General features: G+C 39.7%; 1 protein-coding gene across 1 annotated transcript in view; it reads left to right on the top strand.

Moving 5' to 3' along the window:
• Positions 1-23766, top strand: part of LOC104159364 (histone-arginine methyltransferase CARM1-like) — a gene marked incomplete at both ends in the record, with an annotated part of 29769 nt that extends 6003 nt beyond the window's left edge. The window contains 7 exons of the mRNA XM_009697251.1: positions 8855-9032; positions 11407-11497; positions 15774-15855; positions 18118-18203; positions 19587-19676; positions 21759-21896; positions 23677-23766. Of these exons, the coding sequence (XP_009695553.1) occupies positions 8855-9032; positions 11407-11497; positions 15774-15855; positions 18118-18203; positions 19587-19676; positions 21759-21896; positions 23677-23766 (755 nt within the window). The remainder of the gene's footprint in view (positions 1-8854; positions 9033-11406; positions 11498-15773; positions 15856-18117; positions 18204-19586; positions 19677-21758; positions 21897-23676) is intronic.
• Positions 23767-24670: the final 904 nt, after the last annotated feature.

Consider the following 24670-nt stretch of genomic DNA (forward strand, 5'->3'; position numbering starts at 1 on the left):
AAGGAGATTCTCCATCATTTGCTGAATGCAGAAGGTAGTGTAGTGGCAGGGGATGAGGAAAAAGCAGAAGTGCTCAATGACTTCTTTGCCTCGGTTTTCAATACCAAGACCAGTTGTCCTCAGGATACCCAGCCCCTAGAGCAGGATGTTAAGGACAGGGAGCTGAATGAGGCCCCCATAATCCAGGAGTAGATGGTTAGCGATTTGCTGTGCCAGTTAGACTCCCATAAGTCTATGGGCCCCAGTGAGATTCACCTCAGATTAATGAGGGAATAGGGAAGTTCCAGCAGACTGGAAGCTGGCAAATGTAACGCCCATCTACAAGAAGGGTTGGAAAGACGATCCGGGGAACTGCATGCCAGTCAGCCTGAGCTTGGTTCTGGGCAAGGTCATGGAACAGATCATTTTGAGTGCCATTACACAGCACATGCAGGAAAATCAGGGGATCAGGGCCAGCCAATGCAGATTTATGAAAGGAAGATCATGCTTGGCCAATCTGATTTCCTTTTATGACAAAGTGACCTGCTTGGTAGATGAGGGAAAGGCTGTGGATGTTGTCTACCTAGATTTTAGTAAGGCCTTCGACACAGTCTCCCATAGCATCCTCTTAAATAAATTGGCTACTTGCGGCTTAGACAGGTGGATTCTTTGACGGGTGAAAAACTGGCTGGATGGCTGGGCCCAGAGAGTTGTGGTCAGTGGAGCTACATCCAGTTGGTGGCCGGTCACTAGCAGTGTTCCCCAGGGATTGCTTTTGGGGTTTGTACTGTTTAACATCTTTATAGATGATCTGGATGAGGGGATTGAGGGCACCCTCAGTAAATTTGCTGATGACGCTAAATTGCGTGGGAGTGTTGATCTGCTTGAGGGTAGGGAGGCTCTGCAGAGGGACCTGGACAGGCTGGATCGATGACCTGAGACCAATGGCATGAGGTTCAGCAAGAACAAGTGCCGGGTCCTACACTTCAGCCACAAAACCCCGATGCAGCGTTACAGGGTTGTGGAAAAAGACCTGGAGGTGTTGGTTGACAGCTGGCTGAACATGAGCCGACAGTATGCGCAGGTGACCAAGAAGACCAATAAATTTGCTGATGACGCTAAATTGCGTGGGAGTGTTGATCTGCTTGAGGGTAGGGAGGCTCTGCAGAGGGACCTGGACAGGCTGGATCGATGACCTGGGACCAATGGCATGAGGTTCAGCAAGAACAAGTGCCGGGTCCTACACTTCAGCCACAAAACCCCGATGCAGCGTTACAGGGTTGTGGAAAAAGACCTGGAGGTGTTGGTTGACAGCTGGCTGAACATGAGCCGACAGTGTGCCCAGGTGACCAAGAAGACCAATGGCATCATGGCTTATACCAGGAATAGTGTGGCCAGCAGGACCAGGCAAGTGATTGTAGCCCTGCACTCGGCACTGGTGAGGCCACACCTTGAGTACTGTGTCCAGTTCTGGGCCCTGCACTTCAAGAAAGACATTAAGGTGCTGGAGTGTGTCCAGAGAAGAGGAGGCTGAGAGGAGACCTTATCGCCCTCTACAACTGCCTGAAAGGAGGTTGTAGCAAGGTGGGGGTTGGCCTCTTCTCCCAGGCAACAAGTGAAAGGACAAGAGGGCATGGTCTGAAACTGCACCAGGGGAGGTTCAGGCTGGAAATGAGGAGGCATTTCTTCACAGAAAGGGTCATTAGGCATTGGAATGGTCTGCCCAGGGAGGTGGTAGAGTCACCATCCCTGGTGATGTTTAAGAAAAGACTGGACATGGTGGTGTTAGGGCTAAGGTTGGACTCGATGATCCCAGAGGTCTCTTCCAACCAAATCAATTCTGTCTGATTCTGTGATTCTATGTCCCTGCTCATTGCAGGGGGGTTGGACTACATGACCTTTGAAGGTCCCTTCCAACCCAAACCATACTATGATTCTATGATTCTATGAAAAAAAAGGAAAACAAAACATTTGCAATATGCTGCCATTGCAAAAAGCAACTGTGTAAAAACCTGAGAGCATATCTTATCTGTTTGTCTCTCAGGGAAGATGGATTGTGGATTTCAGCTGTTAAGCCGAGTACAGATGTACAAAGACTAGGTAGTTGCTTCAAAAATCCACAGCAGTTGCTGTTGAGAATCTGGTGAAACAGTCATCAGAAACAGCATAGTGGAAGTACAGAGCTTTACAAGTAGATTTCTCCAGCCCAGAAAGCAAGCTTTCTTCCAACATGCTTGCCTCTAAATTGGAGAGATATGGGTTTAATGGATAGACTGTTAGATGGATAAGGGATTGGCTGAATGCCCATGTCTAAAGAGTTACAGTCAATGGCTCAATGTCCAAGTGAAAACCAGTAATGGGTGGTGTACCTCAAGGGTCTGTACTGGGATCAATACTATTTCTTATCTTCATCAGTGACCAAGAGAGTGGGATTGAGTGCACCCTCAGCAAGTTTGCAGACAGCACCAAGCTGAGTAGTGCAGTTGATAGGCATGAGAGAAGGGATGCCATCCAGAGACACCTTGACAGGCTTGAGGAGTGGGCCCATGAGAACCTCATGAAGTTCAACAAGGCCAAGTGCAAGGTCCTGCACATGGGTTGGAGCAATGTTTAATATCAGGACAGACTTGGGGATGAATGGATTGACAGCAGCACTGCCAAGGAGGCCTTGGGGGTACTTGTAGATGAAAAATTGGACAATGTGTCTTGCAGCCCAGAAAGCCAACCGTATCCTGAGCTACATAAGATGAAGCATGGCCAGCAGGTTGAGGGAGGTGATTCTCCTCCTCTACTCTGTTCTGGTGAGACCCCCACCTGGAGTACTGGGTCCAGCTCTGGAGTCCCTAGTACAAGGAAGACATGGACCTGTTGGAGTGGGTCCAGAGGAGGGCCACAAAAACCATCAGAGGGCTGGAGCACCTCTCCTATGAGGAAAGGCTGAGAGAGTTGGGGTTGTTCAGCCTGAGGAAGAGAAGGCTCTCAGGAGATCTTATTGTACCCTTTCAATATTTAAAAGGGGCTTAGAAGAAAGGTGAAGAGAGACTTTTTATAGGGGCCTGTAGTGACAGGAAAAAGAGCAATGGTTTTAAACTGAAAGAGAGTAGGTTTAGATTGGGCATAAGGAAGAACTTTTTCATGATTAGGGTGGTGAGGCACTGGGATTGGTTACCCAGAGAAGTTGTGAATGCCCCATTCCTGGAAGTGTTCAAGGTCCAGTTGGACAGGGCTTTGAGCAACCTAGTCTAGTGGAAGGTGTCCCTGCCCACAGCAGGGTGGTTGGACTATGTGATCTTTAAAGTCCTTTCCAACCCAAACCATTCTATGATTCCTCGTATTCTTTGGAACTACTGTAGAAAAAACATCTCATTCGTACACTCTTAGTTTACCTCTATATTTAAAAGCCTTGACAGTTCAGATGAACTTTAAAGTGTGGACCAAGCCTTATATTTTAAGTTCTGATGTAAGTGTAATTTGTCCCGAGAACTCCTGTTAGACAAGGTCAGAAAAGTGACTTACAATCCAAGTTTTGCTTGATCTCCAGAGAAAACACTCTTGATTTTCATTAGGGATGGATCCTGGTGTCAAAATGTAAAACTTTTTATGATATTTTATAGTGTCGTGTGATATTTCTGGGGAAGTCATATGGTAAAGGCTTAAATTATTCATAGCTTTGTATCATGCATAGCATCAATTATAAGGCTTATGGGACAGTTGGGCCTCTTTTTATGTCTCTCTTTCATTGGGTGAATGATCTGCTGTGTCTGGATATAAAACAGGACCTTTCACGAGAAGAGATGTTTATGAAAAGTTTCTGCTTACCTGTATGTGTTACAGAGATCAGTTTTGATCTGTTTTTTGTCAAACAAACCCTGTTTTATCAAAGACTTGTGAGCATTTCATTTTCATGAATGCTGCATGAAAAAAGGTAGAGGAAAAATAGCCAGGACACCCAACATGGCCACATTTGGTGGCAGACTGATGCAACTCATTTGAAGTGCGTGCATATACCAGATACAAATTTAAGTGTATGTATTTTGTTTTAAGGTAACAATTTTATCCTCCATCACTGTAATCTTGCCCTGCTTTCAAAGTCTTCTGAAATCCAGGAGAATCATGAGAGAGCACAGCTGTTGAAAACAACACACTCCTTTCAGTCATTGACAAAATTGTAAGATACTGGGTGGAATTTTTTTTTTCCCTGGATTTTTTTTCCTTCACTAAAGCTATGAAATATTGAAACTACTTCACTCCTTTTGTTCAAGCACATTGTGCTGACCATAACTTGGTAGTTGCAGGAATTTATGAAATACTGTGTGGGAGGTGAAAACGTTAACACGCCCGCTGAGATATACCTCCTCTCCTTTTGCCACAGATATGGATTCCCAAAGGCACTGAGTGAAAAAGCTCTACCGCCATCACCCTTCATGGCCTGTTCTACATTTGCCAATAAGATTTTTTTTAAAAGGCACAAAATTTGCTAATATTTTAAAAAGAAGCTTCAATTTAGATTAGTTAACAACAGCAAGCTGTCAAGATGAAGATATGGGTTGAGGGATTTCAGTATAAGACATGAAGAAATACTTCGTTTAAGGCATATCTTTTAAATGTTGTGGCCAATATTCCTGCCTGAGCAGCAATGTCACATTGGTGATGGCAGAAATGACTGTCTATGTTTAAAACCCTCAGTTCATGAAGGTGCTGCAAAGGGTGAATTAACTTAATAATCCTGTCAAAAATAAGGTCAGTTCAAACAAGATGAAGGTAGCTGAGACAAAGAGTTAGTTTATAGCTGTTAGCTTATGGCCTCCTCAAAGTGATTTATTTATTTATTTATTTTTAAATCTCAGGCTTGGACTAATATTGCTTGGAAGTAGAAGTTACCAATCTTTTATGTGCATTTAATATAATACACTTCTGTTCTGTATCTGTTGTAAATTATTCCTGTTCTGTAGAATCTTCCTCTTGAACAAAAGAGATGCATGGAATTTGTGGGAGACTGTAATTCTCCAATATTTAATGTCAATTAATAGATTTTTGCTTTTGTTCATGTGACAATGAGCCACTAATCAGAGTTCACCAATGCATGGTAAATTTCAGTTGCAGAAAAATCATCTTTGTGTTTCAAAAATAATTTAAAAAAGTTAAATGTTTCAAACGTTCAAAACTAGCTTTTCATTGCCACCAATCCAGCTAGATATGAACTGTTAATTAACTCTAATTAAGCAGCTGTAAAAATCACCAAGAAAATAGCTGCCATAAAACAAGTGATCTTCTCACTGAAATAAATTAGTGTTTTAATCTGGTCTGTCTGAGATATACATGTAAAAATACTTGCTTAAACTTGCATTCATTGACTTCCTGACAATCTTGCTACACAGACTGAGATTTTGGTAGATGCAAAATTGCCTTGATTTTTCAGACCAATGTCAGAGTGTATTGGTGGGACACAGAGAAGAAGCTTCTGTGAATAAACAGAGGTTTCTGTTCCCTGAGGCTCTGTGACCAAGACCTGACATCAGCTAAATTCCTTTCGAAAATGCAGTTTCTATCTATGTTAAGCTTCAGAAGGCCCAAAGCACAGACAACTTTAGCTTTCCCAAGTCATAGATACACTCTAAAGGAGATGATTAGTACTGACAGTGTTTCTTTGAATTTTCTTTCTTTGTTTTTGCTTTATCTAAGGGTAGGAAAGCAAATAAACATCGATTTTTTTAAAGTTATCTCAATAATAATAATAATAATAATAATACAGAATAGCAATTAAAAATCTTTTCTATTTGTCTCCATGCTACTATTTCCAGTAAAAGTAAAAATTTTCATAATATAAGCATCTCCACTGTATGTGATAGAGATATTGTAATATTCTGCTGTCCTCTAGCCAACTATGTGAGTTACCTGTGGCGGTGTGTGAGGGTCTGAAATGATTTAGACATCTTGCCTTTGTACATCCGTGCTGCTGCTGAGCTGTTATTTGACACTTATTTTTAGGTTCAGAATTCACCTGTGAGCAAAATGGTAATTTCATTTCCAAAATAGAATCACATTATGTGTCTGCTCACGTAGCCTCTGATCTAAAGGACCTTAGATCAAAATCTGTCAACCTGTTCTTAGAAATGAATACAAACACTTGTCAGTAAAAGAAGCAGCAATGTTATTTACCTAATTGACAGCATGTTAGTGTACAATGATTTTTATTTCATTTAGTAGTTTTATTATCATATTAGCAAAAAAGGAAGACCCAGGGAACTACAGGCTGGTCAGTCACATCTCTGGGCCTGTCAAGATCATCAAGCAGATCCTCCTGGGAACTATGCTAAGGCATGTGGAAAATAAGGAGATGATTAGTGACAGCCAACATGGCTTCACTAAGGGCAAATTGTGCCTGACAGATCTGGTGGCCTTCTATGATGGGGGTACAACATTGGTGGATAAGGGAAGAGCAACTGACACCACCTACCTGGCCTTGAGCAAAGTATTTGACACTGTCCCACATGACATCCTTGGCTGTAAAATGGAGAGACATGGATTTGATGGTGGGACAAGAAACTGGCTGGACAGTTGCACTGAAAGTGTTTTTGTCAACAGCTTGATGTCCAATTGGAGACTGGTGACGAGTGGCGTTCCTCAGGGGTCAGTATTGGGACCAGCACTGTTCACTCTCAGCAAGTTTGCCAACACCAAGCTGTGTGGTGCGGTCAACATACTGGAGGGAAGGGATGCCATCCAAAAAGACCTTGACAGGCTTGAGAGGTGGACCCGTGTGAATTTCATGAATTTCAACAAGGCCAAGTGCAAGGTCCTGCACATAGGTTGGGGCAATCCCAAGCACAAATACAGGCTGGGTGGAGAATGGATTGAGAGCAGCCTTGAGGAGAAGGACTTAGGGGTGCTAGTTGACAAGAAGCTCAATGTGACCCGGCAATGTGTGCCTGCAGCCCAGAAAGCCAACCGTGTCCTGGGCTGCATCCAAAGCAACGTGACCAGCAGGTCGAGGGAGGGGATTCTCCCCCTCTACTCTGCCCTGGTGAGATCCCCCCTGCAGTACTGCCTTCAGCTCTGCAGCCCTCAACACCAGAAAGACATGGACCTGTTGGAGCGAGTCCAGAGGAGGCCATGAAGATGATCAGAGGGCTGGAGCAGCTCTCCTATGAAGACAGGCTGAGAGAGTTGGGGTTGTTCAGCTTGGAGAAGAGAAGGCTCTGCGGAGACCTTCTGGCAGCCTTCCAGTACCTAAAGGGGGCCTACAAGAAAGCTGGGGAGGGACTTTGTACAAGCGCATGTAGTGATAGCACAAGGGGCAATGGCTTTAAACTGGAAGACAGTAGATTTGAATTAGGTATTAAGAAGAAATTCTTCACTGTGAGGGTCGTGAGGCACTGGCACAGGTTGCCCAGAGAAGCTGTGGATGTCCCATCCCTGGAAGTGTTCAAGGCCAGGCTGGATGGTGCTTTGAGCAACTTGGTCTAGTGGAAGGTGTCCCTGCCTGTGGCCGGGGAGTTGGAACTAGGTGATCCATAGGGTCCCTTCCAATCAAACCATTCTATGATTCTGATTATTAGGTTAGCTGTAAGCAAAGAAGGTGCTATAATTCCGCTGGATACTGTTGAGAAGGTATTTAATAGCTAGCATTTCGCTTTGTTTGAAGGAAGCTAAATAATTCAAGTATTTGATATAGGACCATAAAATTATCAGGGCTTTATGAAGTGTTCTGGTCTGTTCTATAAGTTGTTCTGGGTTTAGTTTTTTACTAACTGCTTTAGCTTATTCACATTCCAGTGAATTAGCTAATAACAACATTAGTTTCTCTTTCTCTAATCAGAATGAGACATAAGTTTCATCACTATTACCTAAGGCCCAGTCTGTTTTGGATAAGGTTTTCGGAAGTAATTATGCACTTCTATTGATTTTACAATTATACCAGTGCAAGTACATCTGTGAGTGAGTGTTTTCTATTACTTACTGGATTGTGTATGCTTGTTTTTCATGGTACTTCAGGACATCAATACAAATGTCCTACTGTGCTGTTGCAAAGGATGCTTCATTTTATAGAATGCCCCACCAGACACCTCAGATTAGTGTGAAATAATTGCTTCTTTATAAGTTTGTTCCAGAAGAACCCAGATTCTACTCATTATTTAAAGATAAGAAGTTTAGGTATTTCCCTGTATGTCTAAGTACAGTACAGCTAAATAGGATATGCATCTATGTATAGATATATAAAGGCTTTGAAAAAGTTGTTCTTTTCCTTAATGACTTCTGTATCAAACATAAAATTTTAGGTCCATTTCTTCAGTTCATTAGTCATTTTGCTCCAAGGTTCACTATGCACATAGAAGTGGAAAAATCTCAAGTATCCTGGCTCTAAGTACTGACCCATTTGTATGTGTTTATGTGAATATAGTGCTATGCTCCATTTATGCTTAGAAATTACTCATTGCGAACTTTTCAACTCAAGTTTCTTTGTCCTTTCATGACTATGTAACTTACTCAAGAACAGTATTTTTAAAAATTTGGAGAATTATGAAGACCCTTTCTTTGTAATCTTTTATGGTGAATTAAAATATCCACCTTTTCCTGGTAGATATTTTTTCTCATACATACTGGTTACAGTTATCTCTTACAGGACAACAGTACTTGTACTGTCACTTGCTGATTCCACACAATGCATTTCTTTGAGTTTTCTCCAGTGAGCCCCAGTCTTTAGAAATTTTGGTGTAGCAAGGAAAAATATGTTTCCTTTCTATTTTATTCTGATTAACAGACTGAGGTAGTTGCTTTACACTATACGAGGTTTAATGCTAATTAAAGATCTCTGGTATAAATTCTGCTAATCAGAGGAGTCAACACTTTCTGTGTGCTTTTGTTTTTCGTCCAGCTGTTGGTGAGAAGCAACAACCTTTCTGACACGATCACAGTTCTGTCTGGAAAAATTGAGGAGATCTCCCTGCCTGAGAGTGTTGATGTGGTAATTTCTGAACCAATGGGTTATATGCTGTTCAATGAAAGGATGTTGGAAAGTTACCTCCATTCCAAAAAATGGTTGAAGTCAAATGGTGAGTGTGTCACCACAGTTACCCTCTGCATAGAGAAAGGAAGATAAAAATTTTCTGAAAGAAGAAAAAAAGATTTGAATTAGTAGTCCAGGATTGTCTCATTTTATATCCTCATTCTAGCTCTGCCACCAACATCTAGGGGCCCCAGGGGAATTAATATGATGATGCAGCCACTGTTGCTGTTGTACTGTGCTGTGACTTCTTGCTGTTTCACAGTGGGAATAGCTGTTGAGTATGCTGCTGTTGCACTGCTGAGTTCTGCTTGTGTTTTAATCTTAACCTGCTGCAGTATACACTATAGTTGCATCTCTATTGCAACATGTCGCAATAGATGGTGGCACACTAGCCTCAACTGCCAGACAGTGGAATGTAGATAAGAGCAGAACGGACAAACAGGATTAGCTTTTTTTTTTTTTTTTTTTTGGGAAAACTCAGATATATTGTCTTTGGGAAAACTGTGAAGTTCAGATTGGTTTGACATCCTTTCATTGGGCTTCTCCCAAATACCTTATTCTAATAACGGGGTGTTGCCTTTTGAGTGATGTGAGGGATTCACAGTGTTCAGTACTCTGTATTTCATCCCTCTGGTGTTTGGAGGAGTTTTGAAGGGAATCTGTAAATTTCAGGGCCTCATGGGAATCTTCTTTTACAAGCAAATCTGAGCATCCAATTGCTGAATGATGAATCTTTCTACATGAACTGCTGAAAATAAACTATGAAGGCTCTCTTCAAATCTTCTATAAAAGAGACCTTTCTCAAGTAAAATTACTGCAGCATGGAAGGTTTTGAAGCAGGGGCTGAATCTGTGCCTCAATGCAAGGAGCTAATGACTGCTGTTGAGTTGTTTCAAACTTGCAAAGCACATTTGGGTAGTATTTTTCAAGTCAGCCACTGATTTTAAGTCTCCTGTTTAGATTCTTAGGGCCCAGTTTCAGAGGAGAGCTTCTGAAAACTGATCAGTAGGAAGCTTATTTTCAGTTTTAAATGAGTAAATGCTTTTAAAGATATGTGCCTAGCTTTCTGATTGTTCACTTGTACAGTGGGGATAAATCAGCTTATGTGGTTATTATTAAACTTAATGATTGTCTAAGAAGTGAGCTGAAATTGTGACATTTTGAGTAAGTTGCTAATATTTAGTACCAGTTAGGTTTGGAAACTTTCTGTCCCAAATTCTCTGCAAACTTGTTAACATTCTCCCCATGGCCAGTTTTAAAAAGCATGACTATTTTGTGAGTGGGTGTTGTTCTTTATTTAAAATCCCGTGGACTCTTTCTGCATGATGTACTTACAAAAGGAAAGCTGTTTCCTTTTCCCTCCCCTCCTTTACCTGTCCTCCTCCTCAACCAGATTAAAAAAGGGTGAAGATGTATGCTCAAGTGTAGTTGACCAGGCTTTGTTTTCTGCTCCCGCTGACACACAACAGAATACAAGGGCTTTCATTTAAGCTGCTAGGCCGTCTGATGCACTGTCCACAGAAAATAATGGAAAATAATTCTTCTGGTTTCATAAGCACTAATCACACTAATTAGAGTGTGAGATTCTAATGAAAATGCATTAATGCAAACTCGTTGATCAGGATTTCATTCCCTGTTCTATCATTGATTTGCCACTTCATGGAAATAAAATTCTGTTTCTCAACTTCAGCATCTATTAAAAAAAAAAAAAAGGTGTAATACACATTTTTGGATTATGAAATTTTCAGTATTTACGCTGAAGTGCTATGAGTTTCCTGGATAAAAGTCTTAAGAGTGAAGTGCATATAACTACTTAACTACTTTATTCATTAACAGCAGTTCTTCCGAATTTGACCAAAACCATACCCAGGAGTTTAATTCAAGAGCAAGTCTGAGCTTTCATGCAAATACTTCACACAGATATCATATTTATTAGGTTAGCTGTAAGCAAATAAGGTGCTGTAATTCTACTGGAGAGTGTTGAGAAGGTATTTAAGAGCTAGCATTTCATTTCATTTGAAGGAAGTTAAATAATTCAAATATTTGATATAGGACCATAAAATTATTAGGACTTTATGAAAGTATTCTAGTCTGTTCTATAAGTTGTTCTGGCTTGAGTTTTTTACTAACTGCTTTAGCATATTCACATTTCAGTAACCCATATATTAATGAAACTAAATGTTAAGATATCTGAAGTGTATGACAATCGCTGCTTCTGAACTGGTAGTTTCTCGCTAGTGAAGACATTCCTGTAGAGATGTCTGTAAGACTATCCTGAGTTGGAAGGGACTCATGAGGATCAAGTCCAACTCCTTACCCCACACAGATCACCTTTAACATTAAACCATGTATTTAAGAGCGTTGTCCAAGCACTTTTTGAACACTTGCCCTTCTACTTGATACTGTCTTTTGTTTACTAGGAATGATGTTCCCAACATACAGTGACATTCATTTGGCTCCTTTTTCTGATGAGCAGCTGTACATGGAACACTACTCCAGAGCCAATTTTTGGTAATGATTATTTATGACATTAATTTTTATCAAAGATTCAGTAAAGGTTAAAAATTCAATCAGTTCTTTGATTCAGCATGAACTATCTGTCAACATTGGAAGAGAATGCTTTTATGTTTTCCATATTCACTTCTGCTCTGGCCTACTGTCATACTTTTTATTGTGCAAGTCTGAAGGATCTCTCAGGAAGTGCTAGAGCTGACTGGGACTCTATTTGAAAGAGAAATTGACTCCATGGAGCATGCATTGTGAGAAAAAGAATTGACTGTGAATCAGGTGCTAGTGTTTCCTTTGTTACACCAAAGCATAGGATGCTGCGGGTGGTGATCATTGCATTGCCTGAAGTCCCGTGCCTGAGCACAAGAAGGATTCCTTGGCAGTCTTCACAGAGAATAAGTATTAATTCCCATGGCCTGAACAATTTCCAATTTAGTAGTTACTTTCTGTCCACCTAAATTTTTCATGCAGCTTTAACTGGAGGCTGTACTCCTTTTGCCTTGGAATGTTCTACTGCTACTATCAATCGTTGAGCTGTTGCTGTGCTCTATGTAGGAGGAAACATTTACAGTGACATTCTAATGATGAGAAATTGAGATTATTGCATTTCAGCAAAGGGCAGGTTTATTTTTAAAGATCTCCAGTCCTTCATGTGACACAGATCAATTAATTTATAAATTAATCAAGCCTTTTATAGATTATTATTTAAAGGTTTTGCATAAAAGGTACTGTGGAGCTCCAGGGTTAACTATTTTTAAAACTTCTGGAAGATTATAAATGCAGTCTTTCAACTGTTCTTTCAGCTTGCAATGTGGAAGGTGAATATTAAGTGGTCTTCGTCAAACCTTTTGTTGGTTTCTCAGATTAAAGACAAAATTTTCTTCCATGACCAGGTTACAGTGTAACTGCTCATACTTAGAAGGTTTCTTCTGGCTGTCTCTAAGTAGAGCTATGACAAAATCTTACTATTTCTATAGTAATTAAGGAGTGAGAGAAATTTGAGTGATTTACATGCTGAATCCTTTGCTGGCAATGTTGCTTTATACAGCCAGTTTGTGCTCTTTTGTCTCACTGTATAGGTTGAGCCAGTTATGAAATGTTTGCATTGTATATTTACAATCACAAAAACTGCAACAGTATTTTTCTGTGTTAAGAGACTGAAAAAAGAAGGTAAAAGTAACTTCTGGTAAGTTTTTGCATCTCAACTGTCATTCTAGTCCCTCTTCCCAAAGACACTGTTGTGGGGTTTTTTTGCTTGTATACATGACATGTAAATTATATATTTTTATAAATTACAAGACTGAAGAACAATATTGTACCATGATGCAGATTCTTCATCACTTAATGAAGAAAATAGATACATACTTAGTAGTTTGAAGCAGAAATACAGCTTTTTTTTCCAGGTCTATACAGGACTGGATGTTACTGCCAATATGAAAGCATTTCATTTCAGACTGCTTGGGATGCTTCATCTTCATTTGTAATAAATGTAAGACTTCTGTCGAATACCTGTGGGGTAGATATAATGTGTGTGTGTGTACCTCCATGAACACTGAGGTATATGGTAATGTTGTTTGTGGTGGGAAAAAATCCGCTGCCTTTTGTTGTTTAAAAATTGTACAGTTGGGACTGAATAGTCCAGCTAGATTAGTTTCTTATAGCTTGTTAACACAAATACACCATCTTCCTTCTGAAAAAAAAAAGAAAGAAAAGAGAACTTCATTTATGTCTAGCTGGCATGATTTGATTCTGGATATTATATGTGCATACATTTAATAAGATGAATTATCTGTCAATCACTGCAAGGCTTTCAGAGAATTGCATGAAGGGGAAAACCAGTTTTTTCAAGTTTGCTTTAGTAACTAATTTCTCTTTGCGCCAAGAATGTTTTTGTCATTGACATTACTATCACAGACTGTAGTAATACTTTGTAATCATGGTAGCAATCAGGTTGGTATGTAAATCGCAACATACTGCAGTCTTTCCTTCACCCATCTTTGCAAAAGGATGCCTCCCATTTTTGACAAATCTTTTTATTACCTACTTTTAATTTTTGAATGAGAATGTTTCAACCAAACTAACCACAGAAATGTCACACAATTACCCTTGATGATACTCCTTGTATATCAGGTTCTGTTTGATTCCTAGACAAAATAGTTTGTCTGCTTACAATATAATTTATTGCTGTCTTGAGATATCCCCTGAGCAGAGGGCTATAGTATCAGTCCTCCTGTCAATCCACATACTTGTAATTTTGTATGGAGGTATGTCCAGGACATTGAATGTGAAAGACTATTAAATACTCCTGAGGTTACCGAGTGCTCTAAAGACAAACAAATTAGTGCTTCTAATGTCTTCAACCAAATGTGGGATCAAAATGTTCTGAGTGAGAATGCAGTAGTTTTGTTTCTGCACCACTCTAGGATATTCATGTTCTTAATATTAAAAGGTCTGGATATCCTGATAGATCCAGAGCTATAAAAGTCCTATTTCAATCAAAGCACTTTCTCAGGGCTTTCTTGGATGTTTGATATAAACCATCAGGAACTGGTTGGTGACAGCCTGTGATTTGCTAAGCTTCAGATTCCAGGCATCAGGAAGCAGCTTTCATTCATTGTCCAGCTTTGTTACTTGGAACAGAAGATGTGTTTTGTGTGTAATAAATCCTTTCCTATTTAGCTAAAACCTATGTCTTAGAGATTGGATATGGTTTGGGATCCAGTTGGATGATAGTACTTGAGCAAAAGACTGAAAGAAATATCTAAATTTGCAGTTTGAACTTTCATCTGGTAAAGGCACCAGGACTTTAAAAAACCTTCAAAATCCTATGCAAAAACCATGCTGTGTGTTCTAACATTAGATGCATTAGTTAGCATAGCCTGTTTACTACACAAAGGAAAGGCTACATGTTTCTCATACATCTAGAATTATTGTCTTGGATCTGTACAAAAATAATAATTATGAGATTGTGTAAGTATGTTTTGTTTCTCTTCAGGTCTACAGATTGGCTTACTGTTGTGCTTCACAGTTGCATATTAATTTGCATTTACCAGTAATCATTCCTAAAAGCATGATAATGTATAGTCTACCACAGAAGAGCAGACTGGTCTCTTTGTTGGTGAAAACTTTGCAAAGATAGAAAGATACAAAGCCTAAATATATAAGTGGTTAAAAATAGCGTGCATTTTGTCTGTGCGTGTCCTCAGTGATAAATAAGCAACTCAGTTATACAGTACAGCAAACATATGGAGAAGGGTAAAAGAACACTTGCAGTTATTGGTGTCAGCTGATTTCTTCTGTTGTGCTTATTTCAGTTCTTTCCTTAAAGAGATCTTCTGAGGTATCTTTAAGGCACACAGTCATCTGGGCATTCTCCCTTTATGCCCTTAGGACAGAACCAGTAATGCAGAGTTTATCAGTATTAAAGGGATATTGTCAGATTGGTTTGGACTGATTTATCCACTTTGAAAAAAGTTATGATAGTTTAGGAGTTGTATGATACTGTAACAATGAGGACAAACATTTAAAGTTTCCCTTTTTAAGTGCTTCTGAAGTCTTGGAAGGCTTGACCAGGGCTTTGTATCTAGACACTTCCATCACAAGGAGTTGAGCTTCCTTGCTGTTTCCCCTCTCCATTCCCTTTTGTTTATGTTATCTGGAAGTAAAGATACCTATTAAACCTTTCAGTGAGTTGATAAGAGGGTTATACAGAGGAAGAAGATTATGGCAAGCATGTATATTTTGATTTCAAATTTCATACTGGAAATAGTCTGAATATACATTAAATGCACATTTGCATAAATTGGTAAGATAAAAATACTATTTTTTCCCCATTCCGTTGGTATAGGATGACCTTTATTTTCCTCTTTAATGTCAATAAAGAGAATCAGACCTGTAATATGGGTGTTGTCATCACTATTTTGTTTTATACAAGGTCCACCCCCAATTCTGGAATAGCTCAAGATTACAAAAGTAGTTTAAGAGTGCCTCAGCCCTTCCTATTCTCTGCTTGCTGTGTGGGTTTTTTTCAGAAGCATAGTGTGAAATGTCTCCATATGTCCATTTGAGGGGATCATGTCACCTCAGTGCTGTATAGGATATCTGTGGGGAAGGTAAAGTAAGCTAAGGAGGGCTGCAGTTTGGCCTCTTGGCATACACAAGAAAGGGAAGGAAGTGCTTAGCCACACTTTGCCTGCCATTTATCGTTACTGTACCTGGGTCTGTTTGGAACCAAGAAAAAACATTTTTCCCTAAATATTTCATGTGTTACTGTTTCTAGGCACCAAGAATGCTTTTATGGGGTCAACCTGTCCAGTCTGCGCAGTGCAGCTGTGGATGAGTATTTCGGACAACCTATTGTGGTAGGTTTGTATGTCTGGGGGTTATTTTTTGTGGTTTTCCCTCTTCCTATTTCGTGCCCTCCACAAAGTCCTACAGGTACGCTAGCCTCCTTGTTTAACAGAGCTCTGTGACTGTTGAGTAGAGAGCCATGAACTAACTCTGTGAGTGTGAACAGAGCAGCTGTTAAAGGTTAACTAGTATGGGTAATATTGGTTTTGCTATGAATACATTAGGAAGCCACAGCGTGTGAACAACTGTCTTCCTAACATGCAAGTAGCTTCCTTCAGTGTTTCCTCTCTCTTAAACAAGTGACTAGACCTTGGTTTTTCCTTTCCCATTTCTGATCCACAAATTGAAGGAAAAGAGAAAGCAGCCAAGCAAACAGGTTTCTGTTTTATAAAACAACCTTTTTTTAATATGTAAATATCCTTATTTTATTAGTAACTTGGATCTAGCACCTGCTGTTCTCTTTCTTTCTTTTTAGTAAAAGTTTAGGTGGTGCCTAGATAGAAAGAATGTAGGAGAAATCCTTCTCACCTCTCTGGGGAAAAACCCTAAACAATCCCCACCCTCCACTCCCTGCCTCAGTATAATGCTCCATTGTAGGTGCAATGAAAAGGTTTGCTTTCAGAAATTTGACTTCAACAAATCTTGGCTAGCTTTAGGCTAACTAGATTAAGTAGCGATAACAGTGTAGCTGCTGTTTCATGGAGACCCTAAAACCTGTCCAGAAGTCTGGAAAGACCATCAGACCATGATGTGACCATCTGCACTTGACTGTTCTTGTTACTTGAAATGGATAAGAGAAAACTCTCATTTGTCTTCGTAAGTATCAGCCATATCTTTGACTACAGCCTGGTCATTCTCGGAGCAGACTCTTCGGCTTTCAGTTAGAGAATGGAGTAATCTGTAGGACTGCGGCACACACTTGCATCCTATATGAAGTGCATGTTTGGCTTTGATCTCTCAGCTGAGATTCTTCCACCCTTGAAGATCAGAAAGGCATTGCCCAATAAAAGCCACATTAAATTGTTATTTCCTCTAAAAAATCACATATCTCCTTGGCTTCCCCTTACTTTGTAGATAGATTTTAGTTCTTAGATGAGTTCAGTGGGGGGCATGTGACACAAGTCTTTACGTTAAGAGTTTCCTTTACTTATGAAAGAGTTTGTGCACAGTGACAGATTAGGATTAGTACATGTCATTAAAGAAAGAAAAATGAAGGGAAAAGTTTTCATTTGCTGACTGACTACTCCTAACTTTTTTCTAGAGGGCAATCTGTATTAAGTAATTTTGTTTCCTATAACTCATAATTTAATTTTCAAGTATTTCCATACTATCTTAGTTCAACTTACCTGCTAAAGAAATCTCTTTGCCCTAGGTCTCCCGCAGCAGAGTTTCAGATGTCCGATCTTAGAAAAAGAATTAATTTATTTGGATGGTACAGCAGAATGACAGCTTGAGCTGGGTGCCTCTGGGGAGGGACCCCGAAACAAAGAAAACCTGGGTTTTTAAACCCTTACAACCTATGCACCCCCTCTCCATGTGCCCTTCACGTGCCTTTCGGTCCAATGGTCAGTCTCTTAACACGCTGTCCACGCGCCTCTTTGTCCAATGGTAATTCGTGATCTGGGGGCTCAACTGTTTCTCTTTGGTTCTCTGCCTCCAAACTCCTGACAGGCCTTTTGTTGTCCTTATTTTGATAGTTTGCAGCTTCTGCTGACAAAGTTTCTTCCTGATCTTCTTCCAGGTCCCCTCGTAGCCAAGCAACCAGGTCAGGATGAGTTTACAATATGTGACCTGGAATTCCTTCTCCGGCTAACTAATGCTAACTGAAGTTATTCAGACAAAAGAATACATTTAAAAGAATAGAGTATAATTAAAAAGTTAGGTTGGTTAAACTGATTCTGTAACATACCCAACTGTGCAGTGCAGAAGATCACATTACAATGTGTGTAGTTTAAAAAAAACCCTACAAGTAAACCAGCCAAATAAACCCACCATTTTTTTTTTTTTACAAGTGATCAATTTCTGGACAAATTTTATTGTTTCTAGGTTGAATAAAAAGTCTTTGATAGGTATGTAAGCTATCAAATATATTAAATCCTAACATTGCAAAATAGTGTTCTAAGTGATGCTAAAAAACCAAAAGACTTAAAATAAGTTTATTGGGGCAATGGTTGATTTTTGTCTTTTTTCCCTTTTTTTTAAATAGAAAACAAGTTTATATGCTTACAAGACAGAATGATAACACTTGCAATTTTTTTTTTTTAACCCCATAGGATACTTTTGATGTGAGAATTCTGATGGCCCGGACAGTGAAGTACACCGTTAACTTCATGGAAGCTGCGGAGGAAGATTTGCATAGGTCAGCAGATGCCAGCAACCTACTCTTAATCTTTCATTTTTGTAACTGGCTGTTGATTGTTGGTGCTTAGAGACAGAGGAAGCTTTGGTGGTGGACATAAAGGAGCAAAGGTGGCATGCCAGAATGATTAGTACACCACTCATAAAGGACTGGAGCATTCATCTGCGTGACAATTTGTCTAGTATTAGCAGAGAAGCCTGTTCATGAGCCTGTGAAACACCAGAGATCGGTTCACAAAATTTTCCTACTGAAAGGGATAAAATCAGATCTGGAGGACAGTGTTTAGTTCTTAGCATTATATGTTAGGACACATTTAAATCTAGTTAGAAGGCAATTTTTGTTTTTCTGTGTAGACATCCTAAAAGACATTGTAAAATGGTGTCATCACAAGCAGCCTCGCTGAACTCTTGTGTAACTCTTTTTTAAAAAATATTTTCCAGTCTAACAGAAGTCAGCTGTACCTCTTTACTTCCCTCTAGAGCTCCTTCAAATTTTTAGTTGGAAAGTCTTCTATATAAATCAACCTGCATCCCTTGTGTCCCAGAATGACAGCTGGGAAGCCTCCTTCTCAGTACATCTGTGAAATAAAATGTACCATATGGGAGAACTTGAGGGAATACTTCCAGTCCCTGCAAGACACTGTCATCTGGGGAAAATATCACAGACTGTCTTTGAAAATCTGAACCCTTGTTGTTTTCAACATGACTCACTTCATTGTATAAATAACATGGTCTAGTGAGAGAGAATTGCTCTAAGAGTGAGGAAACAGCTGGAGAATTGCTTACCAGTTTCAGCTGGCTAGCATTGACTTCCTTCAGTAGTTCTCAGAACTAACACATTCATACCTGAATGCTAATTTTATTATGTTTCTGCAAGAGTAGGTGAGATTTGCGTTCAACTGCATAGCCAGTAGTAGTTCTTTTGGAAGGGAAAATATTCCAGCTCTTGCTCAAGCAGCTCAATTTTTCCTTCTGGTTCCGGTAGTAGTTCCGTTTGTCAAATTTGTAGTGGAACATTTTCTTGTTCAAAATAGTATTTAAACTAAAAAATTCTTCACTGAGAATGGGAAATTTTCCACTGGAAAGGCTGAACACCTGTATTTATAACAGTCTGCAGTGTTGCCACAAGTGCAGATCACACTAGTGGCATATTTGATTCTACTATCAAATAAGGAACACAAAAAACTAACACCTAAATCCGCACCATTGGGTAATTCTATTGACACAGAGAAAAAGAGCATATTCTTTTAAATATATGGAAAACTGAGACATAAACTGATGAATAAGAATGAAAATACATAAATTAGTACAAGGTGGGTTTCTAGTGGAATTTCCAGTACTTTTTGGAAATTATCTTGGCAGCATATTATTTTTTCTCCTGCAGAGTGGAAATCCCTTTTGTTTTCCAAATGATGCAGTCCGGACTAATCCATGGCCTGGCCTTCTGGTTTGATGTAGCATTTGTAGGATCACTGTAAGTCCTTTTTCCTTCTCACTACTAAATACTCACTACAGGGGAAAAAAATCACATCTTTCATATGAAGTGTGCCAGAATTAGACCTTTATCTGGTGCTGACCTTGTTTGTAATGTAATTCCTTCATATGAAAGAAATTATGCCTTCTAGAGGTAACAACAAGTGTGATAATGTAGTGCTAGCAGTATGTCTAGATGGTGGTGATCTTGCTTCCCATTGGTTGAGGTGCACATTATCCATGGTAGACCACATCCAGGAACTGTTGAGGGTCAAATGCACTGTTCCACGCAATACTGTTGCTTTGTAATATTATATGCCTTTCTGTTTTACATTTTAAGTAAAGCAGCAGCATTGAATATACGCTGGATTTTCCCATTTGAGCTGGTTGTGTTTGTGGGCAAAAAGGAGAGCAGGTTGCAAGTACTAGCTAACAAGTTGGAAATGGAGAAAATTTCACTAGACTTGGGAAAATTTTTCACTGCAGCGCCGGGCATTTATTTGAAAATTGGGACATTCATCTAGTATCGTAAGTAGGTGAAAATTAGATAAACTCGCTCAAATTGTCAATACATAGATTTAAGCTACCTGTATTTCATAGAATCATAGAATCATTTAGGTTGGAACAGACCTTTAAGATTATCAAGTCCAACCATTAACCTAACACTGCCAAGTCCACCACTAAACCATGTCCCTGAGCACCACATCTACATGACTTTTAAATACCTCCAGGGATGGTGACTCTACCACTTCCCTAGGCAGCCAGTTCCAATGCTTGACATCCCTTTCTGTGAAGAAATTCTTCCTAATATCCAACCTAAACCTCCCCTGGTGCAACTTGAGGCCATTTCCTCTTGTCCTATTGCTTGTTACTTGGGAGAAGAAGCCGACCCCCACCTTGCTACAACCTCCTTTCAGGTAGTTGTAGAGAGCGATAAGGTCTCCCCTCAGCCTCCTGTTCTCCAGGCTGAACAACCCCACTTCCTTCAGCCACTCCTCATCAGACTTTTTCTCCAGGCCCTTCACCAGCTTCGTTGCCCTTCTCTGGACACGCTCCAGCAACTCAATGTCCTTCTTGCAGTGAGGGGCCCAAAACTCAGCACAGTACTCAAGGTGCAGCCTCAAGAGTACAGAGGGATGATCACTTCCCTAGTCCTGCTGGCCACACTGTTTCTAATACAGGCCAGGATGCCATTGGACTTCTTGGCTCTTCGATAAGATTTGTTGATTTCCCAGTTAAATTGATCTAGTGCTAAAAGAAGTGATATTTTTTTTTCAATAAATTGTAAAATGTATTTCTATTTATTTGTTTTGATAAATGCCTTTTATTAGCCTTTGAAGTAAGGATTGTCAAGAGTTCAGAGTAGTATATCCATTAAAATAAAATGGACATATGTGCATTTGTATTTACTTTAACAGCTGATAGTAAAATTTTTAATCTTAAAAAAGGAACCAGAAACTCCATATCAGTTAAAACAGAAGAGAAAACTGCAGACTTGTAGGAACTGAATGAAATCCTCCACTGAGAAGGCCTCCATTTTAGAGTAGGCAGTTTCTTAATAAGCAGCTTTTTCATGTTTCTACAATTCTGGAAGTTCTTTGTCTTAGCATTTGAAGGCTCGCAGTATTACCTGTGTTATGCCTTTCTTTGCACCTACAACACCTTTCAATATATTATTGAAGTATCTCTGGCAAGTGAAAACTAGATACAGGACCTTCTTGGGGGTGTTGTTTAAGGATGAAACTACCATTGTGAAGGATCGCATTGCCACATTCAGGACAAACATTTCCTGTAATTTGTTGAAATGTCTGAGTGGTAAGATGAGTGAGAAATTAGTATCCTCTGCCCTGGCAGTGTGGAAAGAAGAGAAAACAGGTGTCTGAAGAGTCTTTTTTAAAGATAAAGAAAATGAGGCATAACGTGCTGATTTCCCAACACAGTGTAGAATCGCTCTCCCAGTTTACTTAAAGGCAGTTTAAAGTTCAGTTGAGGCCTCACATACATAAAGGTGTAACAACTTAAATTGTTTCTGAAAGGAGAAGACAGGAGAGAAAGTCTAGATAGTTTTTCTCATTTGTTTTAGGGTAACTGTTTGGTTGTCCACTGCACCGACAGAACCTCTCACTCACTGGTATCAAGTACGCTGCCTTCTTCAGACACCCCTCTTTGCTAAAGAGGGGGAAACTCTCTCAGGGAAGGTCTTACTTGTTGCCAATAAGCGGTAAGTGTCAAAGCTTCCCAAGCAGATTTTGTAGTGTGGCTGTACCCAAAAGACACCAGGTAATTTTGGGTACGCTTGTACACACATTTGTTATTTCTGATACCATTACTAATTTATATGGTATCACTGGTACAGTTATGTAGGCACTGTTGGTCTTGTGAGACTCTGCTCACCAAAAGGTCTCCATGTTCCACTCCATTTACCTGTGATATTCCTTCTCACATACCTTCCTTAACCACCTGTCACACCCTGCCTTCCCTCACACTGCTACTTGCAGCTGTTGTGAGCTTTCTACTCTGCTATCTTTCACACATGTCAGTTTTCTCAGGTCATGTTCAGTCGTTTTCTGGTAGTGTAACTTCTGGCCATGTCTTCGTCAGCAGACTGGTTGTTTGCCTGAAGCCCCAACATCCCTGTCTCTCAGCAAGTCCTGTGCAGAGACAAGGAGAAGCAGAGTTGATCCCAAATCCATTATGATTTTAAATCTTAAAAAAAATTCCTTATGGATGTGCTCCCCTATTTAAGAATAGTGCTTTTCATGTGTGCTTTGTCCTTCCCCTGAGCTAATGAAGATGGTTGGTTTTGGGAGGGCGTATTTCCTCACCAGACTTCTCTGCTGTTCCTGCTAACAGTCAAATGTTTGGTAACTCCACTCCTATGCTTTGCTTTGAAAACAATCCTCAAGTGATTGGGTCACACAAGGTGCAGCCTGGTTTGCTTATGTGTATGTGTAGTTTTAACAGAAAACAGAACCTCCTCTTTGTAGGAAGGTGAATCTTTTTTTTTTGAGGGCGGGGGGTGGGGGGGAGGGAGGGAAGCATGCTGACAGCTCAGGTGATTGCAGTGACATCAAAGCTGTCAGTAATACATCCAGGGCTCTTTAATCACATCAGCAACAAATACTTTATTTGGGACTTGTAAAATTTCCAGATCTTCTGCTCAGAAACACCTCATGGAGAAAATAATACAGATCTTGGTATGTCTCTTTCAAATGTAAAATGTATTCACATTTTAATATACAAAAGAAACACTGTATGCCACACAGTGATCACACAGCCACTGTTGTAAATATGTCAATACATAGGTCATATCTACAATGGAGCATAGCTCAGAGACACCTGAGCTCGCGACCTTGTCAGACTCAGAATGAGAAGCAGTTTAACCATGTGTTAGCACTGAGCCAGCAAGTCCTGCCACAAAGCTAATCTGCTTTTGGGATCAACATAGCACCTCTATGCAACTCTGCAGTTGCTGTCCTGTGCGGGAAGACCAGTTTTGGTCAGCTTCAGCATTTTGGAATGCTCTCAGTTTCTCAGTTGGTCCTCGTAAACTCAGTTTCTTGCAAAAAAGTCCTGTGAAAAATCTTCCTGGTGAAATCCAGGATTACGGCAAGAGTGAACCTAATGCTGTTTGGCCGGTTAGATATTTTTGTTCATGAAATACTCCGATTGTACTTGCTAACGTTGAAATTTATAGTATTTCTGTCAGTGGGAAAAAGACCTTTCACTGCTGAGTACTATCAGAGCAAAATTATGATCTTTGTCAGATGCAAACTCTTAAAATCACTTCAACATCTTCTAAATTTTACTTCTTTAGAGATGATTAAATAATCAGGTCCTCACACTGATACCAGTGATACCAGTGGAAATAAATATCTTTTGCTTGTTATGCTAAGTGGTTATTACTCAGACAGTAACTACACTGGTATTTTTTCACATAATATGTTATAGCTGGTTTAGTTCCATTACGTCTTTTTTTCATGCTTCTCTTTCTGGTGCAGACAAAGTTATGATATCCAGATGGTGGCTATGGTGGACCAGACAGGATTTAAATCTGGTAACATTCTTGATTTAAAGAATCCATTTTTTAGGTAAGAAATGCTTTTGGCTAAAATAGACCATTGTAGAGTGGCAACATCTTGTATGACAGGAAGCACAGCACACTTACTGTGGAAGAACAAGTTTCTGACCTCTTACAGTTTACTTTATTTTTACAGGTATGAGGGCATCATTATTTTGTATTAGCAGTAGTTACTCAACATACTTTTAACTTAACATAAAATGTAGAAATCACTTTCAGAATGAAAGCAAGCGGGGGAAAATGATCAAGTTGGGTGTTACATATAGAAGTATTTTAAGTTACATGAAGCAGTATTCTAGTTTGAAAATTGAATGTAAAAATGTGACTGTGTGATTTCATGGTTGCTAGCCAGTTAACCATTCTGAGTTCAATAATTTAGACCGCTGTTCTTTAATACATTAATTCTTAGAGTGCTTGGTTGTAAAATCCTGCCACAGCACACTATCTTATTTAACAGGCTTCCCCTGTGAGGCTCCATTAGATTTTTTTATTGATCCTTCTCCATTCTGCCCCTGCCTTCCCATAGCAATTACCAGAACTCTGAAAGAGTTGAAAAAACAAAGGCAAAGACTTCCCAAAAGAAAAATTCTTACTTATAAACATGAGGTAACTTTCAAAGCATTTGTAAGGTTTTTAAAAATTGAAATATAATCCAGGTTTTAAACTAGGACGTGCAAATTACTGTGCATGCTGGGACATTATGCCAACACAGCCAGCCTAGCTCTCTTCTATATCACTGCTTCATAGTGTCCCTGATACAAATATTTACCTCTGTACCACAGGGATGGATAGTAGGGAAGGGGCAATTCTGGACATTTTTCACTCATTTAAAACAACTCCATACTAATTCTATAGCATAAGGTAAAAATAAAAGACTGGACTGGGAAGCCTTTCATTTCTGTGAAGGCAATGGC

The sequence above is a fragment of the Cariama cristata genome, unplaced genomic scaffold (genome assembly GCF_000690535.1).
Source record: "Cariama cristata isolate BGI_N322 unplaced genomic scaffold, ASM69053v1 scaffold3073, whole genome shotgun sequence".
In the NCBI taxonomy this organism is placed as follows: domain Eukaryota; kingdom Metazoa; phylum Chordata; class Aves; order Cariamiformes; family Cariamidae; genus Cariama; species Cariama cristata.